At 44.2% G+C, this 24,970-nt stretch overlaps 1 protein-coding gene across 1 annotated transcript in view; it reads left to right on the top strand.

Annotated features, from left to right (window-relative positions):
- Nucleotides 1-12,744, top strand: part of CHEK2 (checkpoint kinase 2) — a 145,563-nt gene extending 132,819 nt beyond the window's left edge. The window contains exon 15 of the mRNA XM_073582699.1: nucleotides 8,759-12,744. Coding sequence (XP_073438800.1) covers nucleotides 8,759-8,863 — 105 coding nt within the window. The 3' untranslated portion in view covers nucleotides 8,864-12,744. The remainder of the gene's footprint in view (nucleotides 1-8,758) is intronic.
- Nucleotides 12,745-24,970: the final 12,226 nt, after the last annotated feature.

The following is a 24,970-nucleotide window of genomic DNA, read 5'->3' as shown; positions in this document are numbered from 1 at the left end:
AAACGGACTCGGGTGGTCTTGTGACAGACAGTGCGGACATAGTGAGTGAGATAAGGAGGTATTATATGCGACTATACACATCAGATTGCAGTCTCACGGAGACTGAGATTGAGCAGTACCTGGATGCTCTCTCTCTCCCTGCATTGGCTGATAGCGATAGGGATTCATTGGATCGGGACATCCTTTTGGAGGAGTTGGAGGAGGCGCTTGGTCAGATGCAAAATGAAAAGGCTCCAGGAATGGATGGCCTGCCTGGCGAGTTTTACAAAACCTATGCACCCTTACTGCTACCTAAGCTACTTAAGGTATTTGAAGAGGCTGAAAGGCAGAGGGTCCTCCCGCCATCTATGAGGGAAGCTTTGATAGTTTTAATATTAAAGCCCGGAAAGGATCCAGAGGTTCCGGATTCATATCGCCCGATTTCCCTATTATCAACAGATGTTAAATTATTGGCCAAGGTACTCGCCAATAGGATGTCCCGAGTTATCTCATCTGTTATACAGAAGGATCAGACGGGATTTATCCCAGGCAGAGCCACATCTATGAACCTTAGGAAACTATACTTGGGGATTCAACATAGTTCTGGGGAGTTGGGGGGAAGAGCAATTTTGTCCTTAGACGCCGCTAAGGCGTTCAATAGTCTGGAGTGGGGTTTTTTGCGGGCGGTACTTCGGAAAATGGGCTTTGGACACAGATTTATAAATTGGGTGAGGCTGTTATATGGCTCGCCAGTGGCGAAGGTTGGGGCTAATGGCAGGGTCTCTGAGTCTTTTCCTCTTGGGAGAGGTACTAGACAGGGGTGCCCGCTCTTGCCCTTGCTATTTGCTACTGCGGTGGAGCCATTGGCAGTTGCAATTCGGAAGTCCAGAGAAATAATGGGATTCAGATGTGGAACTGTGGAGTTGAGGATATCATTTTACGCGGATGATTTACTTCTATATTTAGATAAGGTACATTCCTCGATTTTGCCGGCAATGGAGGTCATTCGAGAATTTGGGCTGAGGTCTGGTCTTCGGATTAATTGGTCCAAATCAGCTTTAATGCCGATAGACCCTCTCCCGGCGGATTTCTCAGATTTGCAGATACCGGTCCCTGTAGTTCGGAGGTTTAAGTATCTGGGTATAATTGTTAGTCCTGCCCCGAAGGATTTTCGGGCTCTGAATCTGGAGCCCCTGTTGCAGCGATTTAGAGCAAAAGTACATACTTGGTGTCGCCTGCCGTTGTCGAATATTGGTAGATCTAACTTAATCAAAATGGTAATGATGCCACAATTATTATATTTGATACATAATTCTCCGGTGTGGATCTGTAGGGACTTTTTTGCAAAAATAAATACATTATTCCGGGAATTAATTTGGAAGAAAAAACAGGCTAGGATTCGCTTGGAGATACTGCAGCGAGGGAAGGAGGAGGGAGGATTGGCGGTGCCAAACCCATTCATATACTTTATGGCCTCCCAGATGCAACATCTTAAGGGTTGGGGTAGAGACGGGGCGTGTGACAATGGTGGTGATATTGTGAGGGAAGGATCGGTATGGAAATATCCAGGGTGCCGGTTGGAGGTGGGAAGACGGCAGATAAATGGGGCACGATACCCCACGTTGGCTATGATTTTCAGGGTGTGGGATAGGGGTAAGTCTCTTTTGAAGATAAATGGGCCTACGGAATTGTGGCCATTGTGGCGAAATCCGGATTTGCAAGAGATCAAAAAGCTGGTGGGGTTCGGAAGATGGGAAGATAAAGGGATTTATCTGGTGTCACAAATATTGCAAAATAATACTCTTAAGAGTTTTGAACAATTGAGAACAGAATTTCACCTCCCGCACGTCTTCTTTTATCAGTACTTACAGCTAAGACATGCATTGGAAAAACAGAGAAGGACAAATCCGGTGATAGTGACACATAAACACTACATATGCTGCTTACATCTGAGCCTTCTAGGGGACTTATCTCTGAATTATATAAAAGATTATTGCCTGCCCATCTGGAGACACATCCACTGACTGCTGCTAAGAATAAGTGGGAACGTGACGTTGGCCCCCTGACGGAGGACCAGTGGTCCGATATTCTAGAACAGGTCCCTAAAATGGCGGTTTCTGAGTGCCAGCGGCTTTCGCAAATATATCTCATTCACAGGGTATATAAAACACCCAGCTTATTATTTAAAATGGGACTTAGGCCCAATACACAATGTGTTAGGTGTGGGCAGGATGATGCCCACTTGATGCATGTTATGTGGGAGTGCGGGCACATTGGGGATTTCTGGAGGCAGACCCTGGGACTCATAGCCCAAGTATACCATATCACAATACGACCGTCACCTCGTCTATGTTTGTTGAATTTGTGGGAGGAGGGGGTTGACCCGGACTCTGCAGTGGCCCTGGGAATAGCACGCATCCTGTATCAGGCAAGAAAGATACTTGCATATCATTGGTTGGATCCTATGCCACCAACATTGTCAGAGCTTAAAAATAAACTAAATAATGTCATCAGATTGGAAAGGGGGGCTTATTTAAAAAGAAATGCATTAAGAAAGTTTTACAAAATTTGGCAGCCATGGATGGAGTCACCGGGTCTCCCCTCGGGCGCACTGGTACGGGATGCGATGTTGGACCAGTTGCTGTTGTGCTTGCGATGAGGGGATGCTTGGGGGGTGAAAATAAAGTCTAGTGCCCTTTGTGGCGAAGTAGATTTTGAGTGGCGCGGTGGGAGGGGGCTGGGGTGGATTGGACCTGATATGCGGGGGGGGCGAAATATGATGCGGAGTGGCGCGGCTGGCGGGGATGGTTTTCCCGCTGAAATGAGGCACTGATGTATAATTTTGATTTTTGTTTATTTGTGGAGCCATGTTGTTTATAGGCTCAATTTTATGCAAATATCTGTGTTTTGAGATTTCTTCTTTTTATTTATTCTTACACAGGAAGAGTTTTACCCTTTAAATAATATCTGCTCTCAATGTAATTTTTACTAGCTATATAAGATGTCATATTCTTTCTGTATTGATTCCTGAATGTTTAATAAAAAAGATCTGATTCAAAGTTACGTACCGGTAATGGTATTTTTCTGAAGCCCATGACAGCACCCTTAGTTTCCTCCCTTGTTCACGTATAGGGGTGCACTCCTTCCTCTTAAAAGGTTGTTTCACGGATTTGCCTTAATTTGGAGTAAAGATTATATATAAACTGTAAATAGGATGTATAGATCGTATATAGTGTATATATGCTGTGCCACTAACCATGGTAGCTTCTCAAGCTCTGTAATCCAACTGATGCGTGGGAGAGGTGCCACCCTTTTTGTCTGTAGGTTTCCTGTTCCTGAAGGGCGGATCCCCTCTCTCGTGGTGCTGTCATGGGCTTCCGAAAAATGCCGTTACGTAACTTAATACTTTTCCACTGATGGAGCTGTATGGTGACTCGTTTTTTGCAGGACCATGTTTATTTATATCCGTGTTTTTGATTGCGTGTTATTCCACTTTTTGTTCAGCGGTATGATGATAAAGCATGGGTTTTTTACCTTGTTTTTTTTTTTTTTAATTTTTATGGTGTTCACTAAAGGGGTTAACCAGTGGGACAGTTTTATAGGTTGTGTTGTTGCGGACGCAGCGATACCAAATATGTGTACTTTTATTGTTTAGGTTTTTTTTTCATTCAAATGTTTGTTTAGTGATACTGTAGAATAGATATTGATTTTTTTTTATTTTTGAATTTTTTTACAGTTACCGTTAGTGTTGAGCGATACCATCCGATACCCTAAAATGATGGATCGGATGGTATCGGCCCGATACGAAAAAGTATCAGGTATCGCCGATTCCGATACCGGAAGTCCCATTCAAGTCTATGGGACTTCCGGTATTGGAATAAGAAAAACCCTTTTCTGTCCTTGTACAGCCTCTTGGGGGTGTGTACGGACCTGCCGGGGGTCTGTGCCGACTGCCCGGGGGTCTGTACCGGCCTGCCGGGGGGCTGTGCCGGACTGCTGGTGGTCTGTACCGACTGTCCGGGGGTCTGTGCAGGCTGCGGGGGTCTGTGCAGGCATCGTCCGATGGGACTACAAGTCCCATCGGGCGGTGCCTGCTACCATGACGGTGATTGACACATTAGCCAATGATGGGACAGTAGTAGTCCCATCATCCGGCTAATGTGTTGAATGTAAAAAAAAAATACATCATACATACTACATGCTACATACATACTACATATATACTACATGCATGCAACATACATACAACATATATACTACATGCATGCAACATGCATACTACATATATACCACATATATACTACATGCATGCAACATACATATATACTACATGCATACTACATATATACTACATGCATGCAACATACATACTACATATATACCACATGCATACTACATATATACCACATCTATACTACATGCATACTACATATATACCACATGCATGCAACATACATATATACAACATATATACTACATGCATGCAACATACATATAGACAACATATATACTACATGCAACATACATACTACATATGTACTACATGCATGCAACATACATATATACTACATATATACTACATGCAACATATATACTACATACATGCATACTACATATATACCACATATATACTACATGCATGCAACATACAACATATATACTACATGCATGCAACATGCATACTACATATATACCACATATATACTACATGCATGCAACATACATATATACTACATGCAACATGCATACTACATATACACTACATGCATGCAACATACTACATATATACCACATGCATGTAACATTCATTCTATATATATACCACATATATACTACATGCATACTACATATATACTACATACATGCTACATACATACAACATATACTACATGCATGCAACATGCATACTACATATATACCACATATATACTACATGCATGCAACATACATATATACTACATATATACTACATGCATAATACATATATACTACATGCATGCTACATACTACATATATACCACATGCATGCAACATGCATACTACATATATACCACATATATACTACATGCATGCAGCATACATACATATATACCACATGCATGCAACATGCATACTACATATATACTACATGCATGCAACATACATATATACTACATACAATACATTCATACAATACATACATATAGACATACAGTACATATAACATACAGTACATACTCACCATCACTTGTCACTTTGTTCCCCAAAGCCATTGTCATCTGTGGAATAAATATTAAAATAACAAACCAACAATATACTTACCCCTGATCCGCAGAAGTCCACGAGTGTCCCACGACGATCTTGCGTGGAGAACAGCAGCATCAGCTGATGCTACCGTTCTCTACGGGCTCCAGGAATCCAATGACGGGAGGTAGGTATCCTTCCGCACTGTATTCCTCCGCCACTGTAAAAAAAAGTCCCTAGTCTCACTTTATGGCAAAAGCTGCGTGGGAAATTTCTCACACAGCAATGTTGCATGCATGTAGTATGTATGTTGCATGTAGTATATATGTTGTATATATGTATGTTGCATGCATGTAGTATATATGTTGTATATATGTATGTTGCATGCATGTGGTATATATGTAGTATGCATGTAGTATATATGTAGTATGCATGTTGCATGCATGTGGTATATATGTAGTATGCATGTTGCATGCATGTGGTATATATGTAGTATGCATGTTGCATGCATGTGGTGGTATATATGTAGTATGTATGTTGCATGCATGTGGTATATATGTAGTATGCATGTTGCATGCATGTAGTATATATGTTGTATGTATGTTGCATGCATGTAGTATATATGTAGTATGTATGTTGCATGTATGTAGCATGTATGTAGTATGTATTTTTTTTTTTTTACATTCAACACATTAGCCGGATGATGGGACTACTACTGTCCCATCATTGGCTAATGTGTCAATCACCGTCATGGTAGCAGGCATCGCCCGATGGGACTTGTAGTCTCATCGGACGATGCCTGCACAGACCCCCGGGCAGTTGGCACAGACCCTCCGGGCAGTTGGCACAGACCCCCCCGGGCAGTCCGGCACAAACCACCCGGGCAGTCCGGCACAGACCCCCCGGGCAGGCCGGTACAGACCCCCGGGCAGTCGGCAAAGCCCCCCCGGAAGGCCCAAACTGACGGCGCATCATGATGCGCGCAGACCGCGCATCATGATGACGTCATTTCGGCATCCAATCAGAGCCACAATAGTGGCTCATTGCATTATGGGAACTTCCGATTCCGATATTGAAAAAATATCGGTACTCGGTATCGGAATTCCGATACAGCGAATATCGGCCGATCGGAATGCTCAACACTAGTTACCGTATTTAAATGTGTTTTTTTTGTTTTTTTTTACTTTTTTCTAACTTTTACACTTTGTCCCACTATGGGACAATCATTTTTTGGAGACTGATCACTTCTATAGCATGCAAATGAAACAGCATAGAAGCTGTCACTGCTGCAATCACAGGGAGACTTGCTGATCATGCAATGCGCATGATCAACAAGTTTCCTAACTCTGGTGACCCGCATGTTGCGGGTCTCCAATCCAAAGGCAGAGGGGCTATCAGCCCTGCGCCGGCTCCCAGAATGCTGCGATCTTGTTTGATCGCAGTATTTCGGGGATTAAAGTGCCAGCAGCCGTCTGTGACCGCTCCTGGTACCTAGTGCCAGGTGTCAGCTGTGAGAATCAGCTGGCGATCGGCCTGCACCCCCCGTGAGCGCGGCCGATCAGGATGACGTAATGTTCCATCCATGGTCAAATTGTACCAGGTCACATGGACGGATCATTACATCCGATGTCAGAAAGGGGTTAAAATTATAGACTGTTGATGTCTTTGTCAGTGGGCAAACTTACATATATACATACAGTGTGAATTAAAGCGCCCTACGAAGTAGCAAGTTGAGCAAAAATCCATTTCAAGTACAGAGCCAGCGGTGTCTCCTGACCCAAACACAGACAGTAGTGGCATCCTAAAACCCCATAGATATCATCATATCCAGAAAATGCACACACCAGAGCCTCCCACCCCCATTCCTGGTGAAATCACATTCAGATTACACTCAGACATTCATTAGTTCCACTCCCAGAAGTTTATTGCATTTAAAGATCCCATTTAAACCATGCCAAACAGCAGTATAATCGCTCCCCAGAGATGCCTACAACTGAGAACATTTGGTTTTATTGTAAAGCAAACTACAAAAAGGACAAAATTACTGAAAACGTCAATGTGCATAACTATTCACTCCCCTAAAGTCAGTACTTTGTAGATCCTCCTTTTGTGGCAATTACAACTGCAAGTCAGTTTAGAAAAGTGTCTGTGAGCTATCAAAATCTTGCCACTGGAATTTTTGCCCATTCCTCAAGGTAAAACTGCTCCAGCATCTTCAATTTAGATGGTTTACCCTGGGGAACAGCCATCTTCAAGTCTGACCACAGATTCTCAAATGTATTAAGGTCTAGGCTTACACTAGGCCACTCCAAAACATTTACACGTTTCCCCTTTAAACCACTGGAGTGTTGCTTTAGCAGTATGCTTTGGGTCATTATCTTGTTGGAACGTGAACAACCATCCCAGTCTCCAATCACTGACAGACTGAAACAGGTTTTGCTCAAGAATATTCCTGTATTTTGCACCTTGTGTCTTCTCCTCAACTCGGACCTATTTCCCTGTTTTTGCTGCTGAAAAACAGCCCCACAGCATGATGCTGCCACCACCATGTTTCACTGTGGCAATGGTGTTCTTGGGGTGATGAGTTGTGTTGGTTTGGCGCCAGACATAGCATTTACCTTGGTAGACAAAAGTTTAATTTTTGTCTTCTCTGACAAAACACCTTCCTCCATACATTTAGGGAGTCTGCCGCATACCTTTTTGCAAACTCGAACAGAGTCATACAATTTTTGTGTGGAAGTAAAGGCTTCTTTCTGCCCACTCTTCAATAAAGGCCACATCTATGGAGTGTGCAGCTTATTTTGGTCGTATGGACAGATACTCCAGTCTCTGCTTGTGAACTCTGCAGATCCTCCAGGGGCATATTTGGTCTTTGTGCTGCCTCTCTGATTAATGAACTCCTTGCCCGGTCTGAGGGCTTTCGTGGCTAGCCATCTCTTGGCTGGTTTGTTGTGATACCATGTTCTTTCCATTTGGTGATAATGGATTTGTTGGTGCTCTGGAGGATCATCAGGGATTGGGATATTTTTTTTTATAACTCAACCCTGATTTGTACTTCTCAACAACATTGTCCCTCCTTGGTCTTTATGGTCTTTCAGAAAAGGTGTGTATATACTGACAGAGCATGTGACACTTGGACTGCACACAGGTGGACTTCCTTTCACTTCACATGTGACTTATGAAGATACTTGCTTGCATCAGAAATTTTTGGGGGGCTTCGTAGCAAAGGGGGTTAATACATATGCACAGTCCAATTTTTAGCTATTTGATCCCATAAATTAAGTTTTTATGCCTGTATAGTCACTTGGACCAGAAAAAAAAGTCTTTTTTTATATAGTTCACAACTGGCCTTCAACCAGCATCCAGAGGTCAGAGAGAGATGTGAATGAGGCCAACCCGCATTGTTCGATTATGTAATCTATTTGCATGGTTTTTCCTTCTCTGTTTTGAATGCCAACAATTATCAGTAATTAACAGTATTCTGATAATGTTTTAAATAAAGGCTCTCGTATACACAATCACCATTAATAGTAATTATTTTTTTTTTTATTCACAGCGTTTCACAAGTCGTAAACGTGGTCATGAAATGGACTGTCATGCCAGTACTTCTACAAGTTCACAAACCTCAACAGTCCAGTGTGAAAAGCGAGCGAAGAAATGATGCAATTTTGACAATTGCTGTCGCTTTATTTATATTTGTATTTTTTGTACAGTAGGCACGTTCTATTTTTTATTTCTTTGTAATTTTTTACATTTTCTGCATAATGTTTCTGCTGACGCCGCTATTATGTGATGCAGAGAGATTGTACTTTGCGCAATTTGTCTTTGTAAAATCAGATGGGGAAATAGGGATTTTCTGGCATTATTTTGTAAGCAACTTTCTTTAAACCTACCGTATATTGGGTTGCTGTCAATGAATGGAAAACGAATTTACATTTTAAGGCTAAAATATATAACAAACTATATATGAATAAAAGAAAATGCAAATCCTTCTTATAGATGAGAGAGTGCTACAATTGCATCCAGGCTAGGTAATATGTGTGGCTATTCTTTATCTTCAGCATCTATTACAGTATTTGGACATTTGAGTCCAAGATGTTAAAGTCAGAGGTCAAGATTGGATTTTATTGTTGCGAACTCCCAACTGTTAGACGTATTAAAGGTGTTAGCCAATATTTTTATTTTCCTAGGATAGGTCATCAACATCACAACGGTAGACCAATACCCAGCACCGTACTGACCAATTATTATCAGCTCCAGCAGTGTACTGGATGTAATGCATGTGGCGGAACAGTATAGCTCTGTTGCTGTGTAGTGGCCATGCCAGGTACTACAGCTCAACTCGTCTTCATTTGAAGAGTGGTTGATGTGAAGTTCCTTAGAGAGGCCAATAAACCGTATGCAGAGCTGAGCTATGCCACAGATGACGTTTGTATGTTGGGGGTTCCGAGTATTGGACTCCCATTGACCTAATATGCAGTTTGCTCTTTTTTGAAAGTAAACCATATTCTTTTTCACTGACCGCAAATATAGATCAGTATATCAAAGTATTGAAGCAAAGTGTTTTGGATATTTTAGCACTCTTCATCATTTTTTTTTTTTCTTCTGTGAAATATATTTAAGAACCCAGAAGAATGTTACACCATCTTATGATGGTCATAAGTATTTTGTTGGCTGCTTATACTGTACCCAGAACTCTTAAGAATAATTTGAACTCAAACTGTAAATCCAGGTAACGGTTGAACGTATTTTAAGTTTTTTTGTGAAAAAAACAAAACTAAAATCAAAGACCGTGGAATTCATTTGGAGCAAGGCATTTGTATCATGTCTGTGGAAGTTTTGATTCTTTAGTCTGTAGCATCTTCCTCATAGAATTAAGAGAGATGGGAATCGGTTACATTTTAGAAAGTTTTTGTTTTTTGGGAGATAGATCTATATAATCTCTATTTCATCTTTTTTAATCCACATGTAGCAGTAAAATATTTGCTTAATCTGTTGCTTTAAAATTCTGATTTGAATGAGGTCTCTGCTGTAGCCACATGGATTTCAGCATGTCCCATTCAGATGATCAGTGTAATGTGAATTTCTGCAACAAATTTGCTGTACTACTATACCCGAATCTTTAACTGAGAGAGCCAAACACACACACGTGAAGCATTTGATCTCCTCCTGTATTCATTTAAGTTAAGAGAAACCTATACAGTAAAACCCATACAGTTTTGATAATTTTTTTATTTGCTGTTCCCAGTATGCTGAGCTCTGAATAACCTTGAACACACCACTGATTGATAGCTTTCTGTGTACACTGTGCATAGGCAGACCGCTGCCAGATTTCATGAGTGTGGATGATTACATGGCAGCATACTTACTATTCCTCTCCTGATAATCCCTCACTGATAAACCTGTAATTTTTATCAAAGCTACATCAAGGAGCCCAGTAAATAACACATCATGTTACACCTCTGTTCATGTCATGATAGGGTTGCGCAAAGCATTGTTCTTGGAGTCCTAAAGGTCTGATCAGCAAGCCATCCTTTATGGAATAGCGTGTGGGTTTTTTTGTGTGTTTTTCTCTTTTGATGGGGGGAGAGTAGAAGGACCCATTAAGATGTAGAATGGAAACTTCGGGTCTGAGCATGTGGCATTGTGTGCATGAACTTTTACTCAGGACCTGTACAAAATAAAGCAAAGTTTTTCCCAAATTAGAACTTTCTTGCATCAAACATTAAAGGGGTGGTCCCAAGTCAAACTAAATTTCATTCTAAATACCTATCTATTTAGTGCTGTACTCAAAGCTATTTTCTAATATATTTATATTAAAAATTCCCTTCCATTCTAAAACTACACTATCTAATTGCTATTTTATTTTTTTCCTATTTCCTATAATCATGATTTGATTAAAAATCCCAGTGCATGCTGGGATACTAAAAGCACCATCAGGGGCAAAGGCTAAGATCACTGTCGCAACCCCTGTCCCCTCCCTGCTGTGTCCCTTTCTGCGACCTGTGCACTGTGCGATTTGCACAGTGACAGTGTCCGCTCTGTAGTGTGCTCAGATCAGTAATATTAAGCCGGCAGCAGAGCAGTGTCAGAATACCCAGAGTGCAGAAGAATTTCGCCGCTCCTGCTAATGACGTCACTGGTCTCTGCATTGCTGGGTGTTCTTGTACCGCTCTGTTGCCAGCTAATTATTACTGCTCTGAGCCAATAAAAGAGCGGACGCGGTCACTGTGCAGATCGCATAGTACACAGTTCACAGAGCGGGACACAGCAGGGATGAGCACTGCCCCTGAAACAAGCATCACTGATGAAATTTCATTTCAAGGAGGAGGCAAGGGCTTCCTAAAGACACAAAAAGTGTTAATCCTAATCAAATAAGAAATAATCAACTAGGTCAAGTGAGCATGTGCTTCACAAAAGAGATCATCTCTGGAAGAACAATATCTAATGTTTCATTAATGAAATATCATACAAAGTTTATATATGAAAAAATGACAATATAATTAAGTGAGGTCTGGTAAAAGACATAACTAGACCTGATGCAACAAAAATGACTAAGCAGAGAGGTCACTGCCCTATAACATCCAGAATTGGATCAAAATATCGGGAAAACAAATAAGAGTAAATAGCAGAATCTTAATTTATAGATTATTTATCAAGCAGAGTTATATATAGAAAAATCTGTTTTTCATTGACTACCATAAAGTGCATAATGGGAAAACTCCTAAACAGACAAAGATCACACTAATAGTCTAAAAATGCTGTTGTGGTCACTACACTTATTATAATGAGTAAAATACCTTGCCCGTCCTCATGGCTGGAACGTATGGTCCAAAATCATATGGGCTGTATGGGTAGTGAAACTCTAGGTCAAAACATAAATATACCTGCTGTCATGATTCTTGTGTATAAGGCAGGAATACGCTACAATGCCCCACTCAGCTATACCTCAACGCGCGTTTCTCCTAAGCGGCTTCGTCAGGAAATGTGGCTTATTAAAATTTAGGGTACCTTAGATAGTATATGTAGTTTGGGAAAATCATGAACAGCTGTGAGAGGCTACCACCACCGACCCCGCTTTGCACCAGCATGCACTGGGATTCACAAAAGAATCGTCATCACACAGGAAATAGAAAAAAAAAAATAGAATAGCAGTTAGTGTACTTAGAGAATGGTAGGGAATTTTTAACACAAGGATATTTGAAAATTGCTTAGATTACAACACTAAATAGGGATTTAGAATTAAATGTAGTTTGACTATTTGTTAACTGTAAAGTAATACTAAAATGGGTAGTCCAAATTCAAAGTGTGGAGTCGAGTGCCATAGTGATTTTAGGCTTGACATTTGTGTACTGCCTTTGACATGCTGGCATGTTTGCTGTGAAGGGTAACAGCATTTAATTTTTATTTTGTTACAGTTTTATGATACAGCTTTCTCTTTTTGGCTTCAGTTTAATATAAATGTTGTAAATAAAAAAAAATTAGAAACTTGTACTGTATATTGTTTGCACATGCTTACAATCTAATAAACAATTTACTCTACATTTTGTTCAACTGTTTAAATTCTATTTGCTTTGAAGATTTTGGCAAGCCCATCATGTTTGTTCTGTCTAATATGCACTTTTAAAGGAAATTTGTCACTAGGATCCATCCCTCTTAAGCCGTTTATATGGCCATGCAGGTCATAAAAACTTCAACAAAAATGATATATTGAGATCTGTGATCTGATGTGGTATTCCAGAGAAATCAATGTTTTTCGTAATATGTAAATGATCTGTTAAGATCTATGGGCCGGACACATCTGCCTAAAAATCTGCCTCTAGAGCGTATTTTAAATGAAAATTGGGAATTCTCATTGCGAGACAAGTAATGACTGACAGCCCCCCTCTCCTGATTTACATGTCTCACATTTGGTAATGTACAGTTTGATTTAAAATAAGCTGTGGAAGCAGATCCTCAGAGAGATCTATGTCCAGCCCATAGAACTTAACAGCTCATTCACTTGTTAAGAAAAATGTGGATTTCTTGGAAATAAGACATCATATTTCAGATATCAAGCTATTATTTTATTCACCTTTCCATGTCCTGCATTCTCATTTATAAAGCTTAGGAAGGTTTATCCTACTGATAGATGCCTTTTTCAAACTTTTTGATATGTTATGTGCCTGTGATAGACTGCACTACGCCTCCTAAGAAATAAAAGTTTAATATGTGCAGGTGGACACTGACAACTTGGGGCTCCTATGCAAGAAGTATGTCTGGACCACTCTCCTTTATGTTGAGAAAGCTACAGATGCTGTATATGTATATGGATTGTTCTGTTCACATGCTGCTCCAGTATCCGTTATATTATTTTATATATAACGAGAGGACACCATGTAATAATAGACAGTGTTATATATAACGAGAGGACACTAATAAAGGGATGGTGCTTTTCAAAAGTGAGAGTACTACGTCATAAAGGATGATGTTATTTATAACGAGGAAAATCTAAGTAATAAGCGACAGCGCTATACCTAATGAATGTACACTATATATTAAGGGTTGGCACTATACATAATGAGGCTACATTTACCATTAGATCCAATCCGACGTTTCACCCGATAAGGAATTTTTTCCCATCGATGCTCTAACTTGCCTCGAGGTTGCTTGTCTCGGACCAATACTTGGTCTCCAGCCTTGAGAACTGGCCCGAAACTTGGTCTATACCAGTCGATGTAAAGTCTGCAAGCAATGTTGGTGTTCACAGACCCAGGTGGATATCTGTTAGGGCCCCGTCACACATAGCGATGCACCAGCGATCCCGACAACAATATTACCTTGTCAGGATCGCTGGTGTGTCGCTACATGATCGCTGGTGAGCGGTCAAACAGGCAGCTTCACCAGCAATCAGCACCAGCGATAGGAGGGTAACAAGCGACACACGTCACTTAGTTACCCACTGTGTACCTTAGTTACCAGAGCGTGGCACTTAGAAACTCGATGTGTATCTTGGTTACCAGCTCCCTGCACCAGCGCACTGGTAACTAAGGTACACATCAGGTTTCTAAGCGCTGAGCGCCGCTTAGAAGCGCAACGTTTACCTTAGTTACCAGTTCGCTGATCTCCCGCCTGTCACAGCGATGTGTGCTGGCCAGCGGGAGACTGCGATCAAAAAAATGTCCTGGCGATCAGCAATAACCGGCAGGGGGGCCAGTTGCTGGTCAGTGTCACACACAGCGATCTCGCTGGTGAGATTGCTGTTGCATCACAAAACTTATGACTCAGCAGCGATCTCGCTAGCGAGATTGCTATGTGTGACGGGGGCTTTAGGGCTGGCGGAACGCACCAAATAATAAAATAGTAAGGTGCGTTCGCAGACCGTGGTCCACCGTGCAGGGTTGGTAAACTGCTGCTTAGTAATGGCGGAAGTATAAAGCGGTATACAAAAGGTTACACGTGGGTTAACGTCACCCAGTGTGAACAGGGTGAACTCTGTTGCCGCACTACCGCAGAACATAAATGCCGGAGCCTGTTTAGCTCACAGAGCTCGGCAACGGAGCGCACAGAATGCGGTCACAGAACTGTGCCCCAAGGACACGGGGTCAGAGTCCCTCTATACCTGAGCGTGCGGCGTCGCACCTGTGGGCGCCACTATAGACGCTGACTATGGTGGAGTGTCAAGCACGTGCACCGTGGCGTGCAGTGCCACTGGTGGACACTGATGCCAATCTCAGACTCTGTCTCTACCTACACCTAAGTGTTATGATTGAGTCACCGTAGGAGGCAAAAATAGAAATGCAAGCTAAGTCCAGAAAACCAGAGAAGTTGGCAGCTATCGGATTGCAGACCCCTGAACCTATCAACACAACTAGCAGTAGCCGTGGGGGGCTCCTACGATGCCCTTGGCCCCTTGATCACAGCCGGAGGACTACATAGCCTAAAGACAGAAAGGGAAATCTAAACTGCCCCAGAGCAGACCCCAAAGCAAAAGGCAGCCCCCCACATATAATGACGGTGAAGCAAGAAGAAAGTACAAAACACAGACAGAAAGATAGACTGAGCAAAGATGGGGCCCACGCTAGCTTAGATAGGAAAGGACAGGAAGGCTGCTGTCTGAAATCCGTGAAAAACCCTATGAAAATAAGAGCCAACAAACTGACATTAAAAAAGGCCCTGAAGACGCTAGGCTTCAAAAATGCTATGTTAGTACTCAGGAATATTCTGAAGACAAAGCAACAGGCAAAAGGAGATTCAGCTCACCCCAGCAGGGAATGGCAGAATCCAGAAAAGCAAGGAAAACAAAACACTAATGCAAAAAGGCAAAGCAGAAATCTTAGCTTTAGATGAGCAGGAATCAGACTGGTTTCCTAGAAGTCCACAGAGAAATCACCCGCAGGCCAGAAGGGCGTCGGCAGCCTTATATCCAGTCATTAACTCCACTCAGCCAGTCATCATCATCAGCCCCAGGTGTTTGACAATCAGGCTCACTACCTTTCTTCACCAGAAGAGGGAGTTCCTCGGGCCTCAGTAGTGAAGGGGAAAATGAACTCACAACAGTACCTCCCCCTTGAGGAGGGGTCACCGAACCCTCAACCACGCCACCAGGGCGATCAGGGTGAGCCCGATGAAAGGCACGCACCAATCTTTTGGCATGAATATCAGAGGCAGAGACCCAGGAATTATCCTCCTGACCATAACCCTTCCACTTAACCAAATACTGGAGTCTCCGTCTAGCCAGACGGGAATCCAGTACTTTCTCTACCTCATATTCCATGTTACCTTCAACCAATACAGGGTCTGGAGGTGCAGCCCCCGGAACAACAGGTTCAACAAACCTCTTCAACAAAGATTTATGGAACACATTATGGATTTTAAATGTGACAGGAAGAGCCAAACGAAAAGAGACCGGATTAATAATCTCCAAAATCTTGTAAGGTCCAATAAATCTAGGCTTAAACTTAGGAGAAGCCACCTTCATAGCAATATTTTTTGATGATAACCACACCATATCACCAACCTTAAATTGGGGACCAATGGTCCTATGTCGGTTGGAAAACCAGTGGGCCTTTTCCTGGGAGAGAGATAACTTATCCACCACTTGGTCCCAGATCTGGTGCATTCTCTCCACCACAGTGTCAACCCCTGGGCAGGCAGAGGGCTCCACCTGCCCTGAAGAAAATCGAGGATGAAACCCAAAGTTACAAAAAAAGGTGACATCAAAGTGGCAGAACTAGCTCTATTATTTAAAGCAAATTCGGCCAAGGGCAAAAATGAAACCCAATCATCCTGATCAGCAGAAATAAAACATCTCAAATATGACTCCAAGGTCTGGTTTGTTCTCTCTGTCTGCCCATTGGTCTGAGGGTGAAAAGCAGAGGAGAAGGACAACTGAATTCCCAGCTTGGAACAGAAAGTTCTCCAAAATCTAGACACAAACTGGACTCCTCTGTCAGATACAATGTTCTCAGGAATCCCGTGCAAGCGAACCACCTGATGTAAAAACAGGGGCACCAATTCAGAGGAAGACGGCAACTTAGGGAGTGGTACAAGATGAACCATCTTAAAGAACCTATCACAAATCACCCAAATAACAGTCATCCTTTGAGAGACAGGCATATCAGAGATGAAATCCATTGAAATATGGGTCCATGGCCTCTTGGGGACAGGCAAAGGCATCAACAACCCACTAGAGCGAGAACACGATTTAGACCAGGAGCACGTCCCACAGGACTGCACAAAATTCCTGACATCACGAGACAAGGAGGGCCACCAAAAAGACCGACTCACCAGATCTCTAGTACCAAAAATACCTGGATGACCAGCCCAAGCAGAGCAATGAACTTCAGACATCACTCTCTTCTTCCACTGGTCAGGAACATACAACTTTCCACTGGGACAACGCTCATGTTTGTCCTCCTGGAACTCTTCCAGAGCACGTCTCAAATCGGGCGAGATGGCAGAAAGAACTACCCCTTCGCCTAAGATGGTAGCAGGCTTGGTCACCACAGGAGAATCAGCAAAGAAGCTCCTAGAGAGGGCGTCAGCCTTGACATTCTTAGTTCCAGGAAGAAAAGAAACCACAAAATCAAAACGTGTAAAAAACAAGGCCCACCTAGCCTGTCTAGGGTTCAAGCGCTTAGCCGACTCTAGGTAAATCAAATTCTTGTGGTCAGTGAGGACCACGACTTGATGCTTAGCTCCCTCCAACCAATGTCTCCACTCCTCAAATGCCAATTTCATGGCTAACAGTTCCCGATTCCCCACATCATAGTTACGTTCAGATGGAGAGAACTTTCGGGAAAAGAAAGCACAGGGATTCATTTTAGATGTTACAGGATCCTTTTGGGACAAAACAGCTCCTGCACCCATCTCAGAAGCATCCACCTCTACCTGGAACGGAAGTGAGACATCAGGTTGCCGCAAAACCGGGGCGGAGGTGAATCTTCGCTTCAGCTCCTGAAAGGAAGAAACAGCCTCCGGAGACCAATTTAACACATCAGCACCCTTCTTAGTCAGATCAGTCAATGGCTTGGCAATACTAGAAAATTTTGCTATAAATTTCCGATAAAAATTAGCAAAACCCAAAAACTTCTGGAGGGCCTTCAAAGAAGTGGGCTGAACCCAATCGTAAATGGCCTGTACCTTGGCCGGGTCCATTTCAATAGTTGACGGGGACAAAATAAATCCCAAAAAAGAAATCCTCTGTACTCCAAAAAGGAATTTAGATGCTTTGACATACAGGGAATTCTCCCTCAAGATCCGGAACACAGTCCGAATATGTTCCACATGAGAATCCCAATCCTTGGAGAAGATCAAAATATCATCCAGATAGATAATAAAAAATTTATCGACAAAATCTCGGAAAATATCGTTCATGAAGCACTGGAAGACAGAAGGGGCATTAGTGAGCCCAAAAGGCATCACCAGGTACTCAAAATATCCCTCCGGAGTATTAAGCGCCATCTTCCATTCATCCCCATGCTTAATGCGAATAAGATTATACGCCCCCCTAAGGTCAAGCTTGGTAAACCAGCAAGCACCTTTAACTCTGGAGAATAGATCAGAAATCAGGGGTAACGGATACTGATATTTAACAGTAATTTTGTTGAGAGCACGATAATCAATACAAGGTCTTAATGATCCATCCTTTTTGGCTACAAAAAAAAAACCGGCACCTAAGGGTGACGAGGATGGTGTAATATGACCCTTCTCCAACGCCTCCTTAATATAGGATCGCATAGCCTCGTGCTCGGGTACAGATAAATTGAAGAGCCGACCCTTGGGAAATTTACACCCCGGGCTCAGTTCAATAGCACAGTCATAACTCCTATGAGGAGGCAGAGACGCAGACTCATTCTCACTAAATACATCATAAAAGTCCGCCAAATAATCAGGAACATCATGCGACTGAGGAGAGGTGGAAAACACCGGAGCCTCACTAAAGGCACACCGACAACCCCAACTCACCACAGACACAGATTTCCAATCCAAAACTGGATTATGAATTTGTAACCAGGGAAACCCCAGAACAATAGTATCATGCAGATTATGTAACACCAAAAACCTGCAATTTTCTTGATGGTCTGGGGCGACCCGCATTACCACCTGGGTCCAAAACTGAGGTTTATTTTTAGCCAAAGGAGTAGCATCAATCCCCCTCAAAGGGATAGGCGTCTGCAGAGGTGTCATCGGAAACCCACAACGTTTAGCAAAATCCAAGTCCATTAGGTTTAGAGCTGCTCCCAAATCTACAAAAGCCTTGGCGGAGAATGTGGACAGGGAGCAGATCAGAGTAATAGCCAGAAGAAACTTAGGTTGAACACCATCAACAGAAAACGTGTGTGCAAAGCGTTTCTCGCGTTTAGGACAGACAGAAATAATATGCGAGGCATCTCCACAGAAAAAACACAACTTATTACGCCTTCTGAACTCCTGACGCTGCTCTCTGGAAAAAACTATCACATTGCATAGGTTCAGACATCTGTTCAACAGGTGGCAACACCTCTCGTGCAGCTCTGCGTTCGCGTAAACGCCGATCAACCTGAATGGCTAAAGACATAGAATCGTCAAGACCAGAGGGAACAGGAAATCCCACCATAGTATCTTTTATGGCTTCTGACAACCCCTTCCGAAAGAGAGCAGCCAAGGCATTATCATTCCAGGTAGTAAGTACTGCCCACTTTCGGAATTTTTGACAGTACAATTCTGCAGAATCACGACCCTGGTTCAATGCCAGCAGGGTCTTTTCAGCCTGATCAATGGCATTAGGTTCGTCATACAACAACCCCAAGGCCTGAAAAAATGCGTTCACATTAGTCAGAATAGGATCATCTGGTTTCAAAGAAAACGCCCAATCCTGGGGATCGCCACGCAGCAAAGAGATGACAATTTTAACTTGCTGCGCGGAGCTCCCTGACGAGTTAGGCTTCAAGGCAAAAAATAATTTACAATTATTTTTGAAATTCAAAAATTTAGACCGTTCCCCAAAAAATACATCAGGTGTAGGAATCTTTGGTTCAGCAGCATGTGAATGAGCAAGGTAGGTGGAAATTCCCCGCACTTCTGCAGCGAGCTGCTCCACACGATCAGACAATTGCTTTATCTCCATAGAGAGAAAAAAAAATTCCCCCTACGGCCTCAGAGATATAGAGGAAAAAATACACTTTTTTTTTTATACAATTCTTTCCTGCTATTGAGTACCCTAGAATCTGCGGTATGGCGGGTGATTCTTTTATGATTGAGTCACCGTAGGAGGCAAAAATAGAAATGCAAGCTAAGTCCAGAAAACCAGAGAAGTTGGCAGCTATCGGATTGCAGACCCCTGAACCTATCAACACAACTAGCAGTAGCCGTGGGGGGCTCCTACGATGCCCTAGGCCCCTCGATCACAGCCGGAGGACTACATAGCCTAAAGACAGAAAGGGAAATCTAAACTGCCCCAGAGCAGACCCCAAAGCAAAAGGCAGCCCCCCACATATAATGACGGTGACGCAAGAAGAAAGAACAAAACACAGACAGAAAGATAGACTGAGCAAAGATGGGGCCCACGCTAGCTTAGATAGGAAAGGACAGGAAGGCTGCTGTCTGCAATCCGTGAAAAACCCTATGAAAATAAGAGCCAACAAACTGACAGTAAAAAAGGCCCTGAAGACGCTAGGCTTCAGAAAAGCTATGTCAGTACTCAGGAATATTCTGAAGACAAAGCAAAAGGAGATTCAGCTCACCCCAGCAGGGAATGGCAGAATCCAGAAAAGCAAGGAAAACAAAACACTAATGCAAAAAGGCAAAGCAGAAATCTTAGCTTTAGATGGGCAGGAATCAGACTGGTTTCCTAGAAGTCCACAGAGAAATCACCCGCAGGCCAGAAGGGCGTCGGCAGCCTTATATCCAGTCAATAACTCCACTCAGCTAGTCATCATCATCAGCCCCAGGTGTTTGACAATCAGGCTCACTACCTTTCTTCACCAGAAGAAGGAGTTCCTCGGGCCTCAGTAGTGAAGGGGAAAATGAACTCACAACACCTAAGCCTGGGCACTTAACAGGCTAGGCTGCACAACACATGTGTACCAAGGGTAGGGGTTTCTTAATGAGTCATTCACCAGAGACATTCATACATACAACATTCATTCCTCATAGTCTGGTAATGCAGTCTATACTAGTGCATGGCCGAGCGGCCATGCGAACCTTTTATAGCAGCGTCCTTCCGGGACCTTCCTGACCTTCCTGATGGTCCAATCCGAGCTGGAGAAGGACCTGAGCATGTGACCTCCGATCTCCAATGAAAGATTGTCCCACGGGCATGCTCAGTGGACCGAAAGGAGGACTTAGTCCCTGGAGTAGCTCGCTGCTGACCAGCATGTGTTGCTATAGCTGGACCAGAGGTGGCAGCAGCAACCAAGCCCACAGAGCTGGTCTGAGCAGAGTCCCGGGATCGACGAGTCTGCTGAGCAGCCTTCTCTGTGGCCGGAGAGGAATGGGAGACTGCCGAATGCTGTTCAGCGACAGGAAACCGACGCCTAACATATCCCCGTCCATGGGTAGTCTTCTGGGTCCAACTCCAGCTTGGTGATCTCCCATCCTTTTCAGCCGAATAGCAGGGTGTACGGCATGTGTATTGTTGTGCTATGTACTCGGGTGTACACCCAGACCAACTCAGCTACATACTCAGGCCAATCAACTTTCTGTTCTCAACATCTGATTTAGCGTACGGTTGAAACGCTCGTAGGCTCCATTCCCCTGTGGATGGTAGGTCGTCCTGGACTCTCAATCAGATACAGAGGTGGAGCCCCTCCATCACTCGACTTTGAAAGCAAGCACCTTGATCGGAATGAATCCTTTTCAGACAACCATACACTCAGATGAAATCTCGACAGATGGCCTGCACAGCTGACTCGGCTGTCTGGTCCCGGGTCGGAGTCACCACAGCAAACTTGGTCAGTTATCACAAGACAGTGTTCATATGCGAGATGAGTGGAACTCACGGTCAAGTAGTCGATCTACTTGATGATCACGGTCAAGTAGTCGATCATTAACAGTTCCTGTGGCACAGAGGTCACAATGGTCTGCATAGAGGCTCTCTGTTCTGGGGGCTTAGCTAACTCTCAACTTCGTCATCATCGCCAACAAGCCTCTTCTACTGCAGCCTTCAATCGGGGATGGTAGACCAACTTCTGTAACCACTGGAACGCCTTCTCCGGGCCAAGTGAGCTTCCATGGCCACCTCGCTGATCAACTTTTCTGTGAGTACCGCTTGCTAGGTGATCCCCAACTCCCATACCAACTGCACTTTCTGATACAGAAAGTCGTCTTCCAATTGAAGCCTCTCCCACTGCTGGAGCATCTGCAGCATTCCTGGGGATAGGGCATCTCACTTCGTCCGAGGAGTCGTTTCAGGGCCACCCACTGCCTCAACTGAGTGAGTTCCATATCTTCCTGCTGAAGGCGCACCCAGTCATTTCGAGGTTGTCCCAACAGGTGTTTTCCTGACACCTCTTCAATCTGTCCTGGCGTCACCGCCAACGTTCTGGCAAGGTTCCTGAACCCTGGGATTTCTTCCGCCTCCAACTCTTTGTCCCGGTCACGTCCAGAGTGCTCGTGTGTCACTCTGGATAGAGCATCGGCATGTGTATTCTTAGCTCCTTTTCGATATGTGATCTTAAATTGGTATTTCGCCATACAGGCCACCCATCTTTGCTCCAAGGCCCCCAATTTTGCATTTTCTAAGTGGGCCAGTGGATTGTTGTCAGTGCGTACCAAGATTTCAGATCCAGATAGATACTCGGCAAACTTCTGTCATCGTCCATACTAACGCCAGTAATTCCAGTTTGAAAGAACTGTAGTTATCCAGGTTTTCTTCTGAGTCATGGAGGGATCGGCTTGCATAAGCAATCACTCGCTCCTTTCCGTCCTGCATCTGTGACAATACAGCCCCTAGTCCCTGGAGACTTCCATCGGTGTGAAGGGTGAAAGGCTGAGAGATGTCTGCATAGGCCAATGCAGGCGCTTCAGTCAGGGCCATCTTCAGGGCTCGAAAGGCTTCTTCCTGACTATCCCCCCACTGGATGGTCTGATTCTTTCCACCAGACGGCACCCACTTTCAATAACTCCAGCAGTGGATTAACAATACGAGTGAAGTCTTTCACAATCCGTCAATAATATCCCGTAAGCCCCAGAAAGACCCGCACGTCCTTCACTGTCTTCAGGGTTGGCCAGTCCTGTACTGCTGCTATCGTCTCACCCCCTCGGTGGATTCAACATGTCCGAGGTATTCAGTTTGCTTGTGGAAAAGGTGGCATTTCTGAGGTTTCTCTTTCAGACCATGCTTCTGCAGCGGACTCAACACCTGCTCCAGCCATCGGCGATGCTCCTCAAAAGTAGCTCCATAGACGATGATGTCATCCAGATAAATGAGGGTAGCTTCAAAGTTCAGATCTTCCAAACACCGCTCCATCAGTCGCTGAAAGGTTCCAGGTGCGTTGGTAAGACCGAAGGGCATCCGGTTGAATTTGAACAGCCCCATAGGCAGTGTGAATCCTGTCTTCGGCCAGTCTTGCTCAGTCATGAGCACTTGCCAATATCCACTGGCCAGATCTAATGATGAGTAGTACGTGGCTTTTCCCAGGGCATTGAACAGGCATTTAGTCACCGGTAGTCAACACAAAAAGGATGGATTCCATCCTTTTACCGACCTAAAATAATGGGGGCTGCCCACGGGCTCTGGATCTCCCGTATGACCCCACTGCAGCATCTTTGCCAACATTTCTTTCACTTCTTGGTACATTTGCGGCAGAATCTGTCGATAGTGCTGCCGATTCGGCACAGCATTTCCCGTGGGAATCTCGTGAGTTACGGCTGTGATGCACCCGAAATCATTGTTATGGCGGGCAAAGACATCCTGGTAATGCCCCAGCATAGCTTCTACCTTTCGCACCTGTTGTGATGAGATTCCCATCAGCTCAGCCCACATCTGTTCCAGGATCCGGCGCCCTTCTTTCATGGTGCTGGACGAAGGCTCTGAGGACTCGGTAATGGCTACAATTCAGGGATATCCTTGTTTCACCGCCAACTGAATGGCCTCTGGTTGCATCAGTTCCTCCGGCATACCCAATACTTTTGCCACTTCTTTTTTGGACAAGAGCATGCGATCGTCTTCCCCTAGGTTGACACACCGCACCACTATGTTACCGTAGTGGATGGTGGCTAATGTCTGATCAATGAGGAGCTCTGAAGGCAGTTTGTCCATTAGGGCTGGCTCTATCTGGACTTCCACTCCTTCGAGGGGTGTGCAAGCTCACATGGGCAACATGAGCACAGTCTGGCCAGGTAGTAAGACGAGTTTGGCAGGGGCAGGAATGGCCACTGTCCCCAGGACTTTTCCTTCTCTTCTTGAGCCTGGGCTATCCGTATCAGTTGTTGGAACACCTTCCTTTGGGAGGTGCGGGGGCTCCATCGATTGAGAAAAGCATCTGGTGATTCACTGACCAGGATGGTCCCAAGTTCCTTCAGCACATTTATTCCTAACGTTACTGTGGGGCCATTGCAGGGTCTCTGGCGGTCTATACTAATCCTTTCCGGCCCACATCTTAGATGCACATGATAATCTGCATCCAGACCACCCCTGCGACTGGGATGGGCAATTGGTTAGCCATGGTCAACTTGATCACTGTGCCCCATTCAGGCCGCATCGCCTCAGAAAAATGACATCTTAAATAAGTTTCTGGTATGGTGGTCACTTGGGAGCCGGTATCAACTCGACAGCAGATGCCCATCTATCCATTTCAACCCATACGAGGGGGCTCAGGGAAACTAAACTTGCAGGACTTCCTTCTCTTCTTCGTGGCTCAGGCTCCAGGCACGGAGCCCACTAGTTTAAAGGCCAAAAGGTCAGTGGCCTACCCCGTCTTGCACATCCACGGGCATAATGTCCAGTGTCCCTGCACCTAAAACAAATCGGAGGTCTTGCTGCTCAGGATTGCTCCGTTTCTTCACGAGGCTTGGGGCTAGTTCTGCATCTGGAAGAGTTTGGAACCTCCGGGGGGGGGGTTCTTAAGCCGAACCACTCTTGTCGCATGTCCTGGATTTCTTTCCGGATTTCTGTAGCCCAACCTGGTTCAGCTGTGGACGGATACCTCCCTGCTTCAGACCTTCCCTGTTGAGGCTGCCATCCCCTGCTGTTGTGCACGCGCTTCCGCCCCGATTTCCAGAAAAGAAATGCGTGGATTGACCCGCAAGCGCTCCTGCAAGGACTGTTTAAGCAGTGCGTCCCTGAGGCCTGCCACTAGTTGGT

This window comes from Dendrobates tinctorius, unplaced genomic scaffold (assembly GCF_039654945.1).
Source record: "Dendrobates tinctorius isolate UK_male_01 unplaced genomic scaffold, ASM3965494v1 ptg000073l, whole genome shotgun sequence".
Taxonomy (NCBI): Eukaryota; Metazoa; Chordata; class Amphibia; order Anura; family Dendrobatidae; genus Dendrobates; species Dendrobates tinctorius.
Note: the sequence above shows the minus strand (reverse complement) of the source record. Positions and strands in the feature narration are given on the sequence as shown.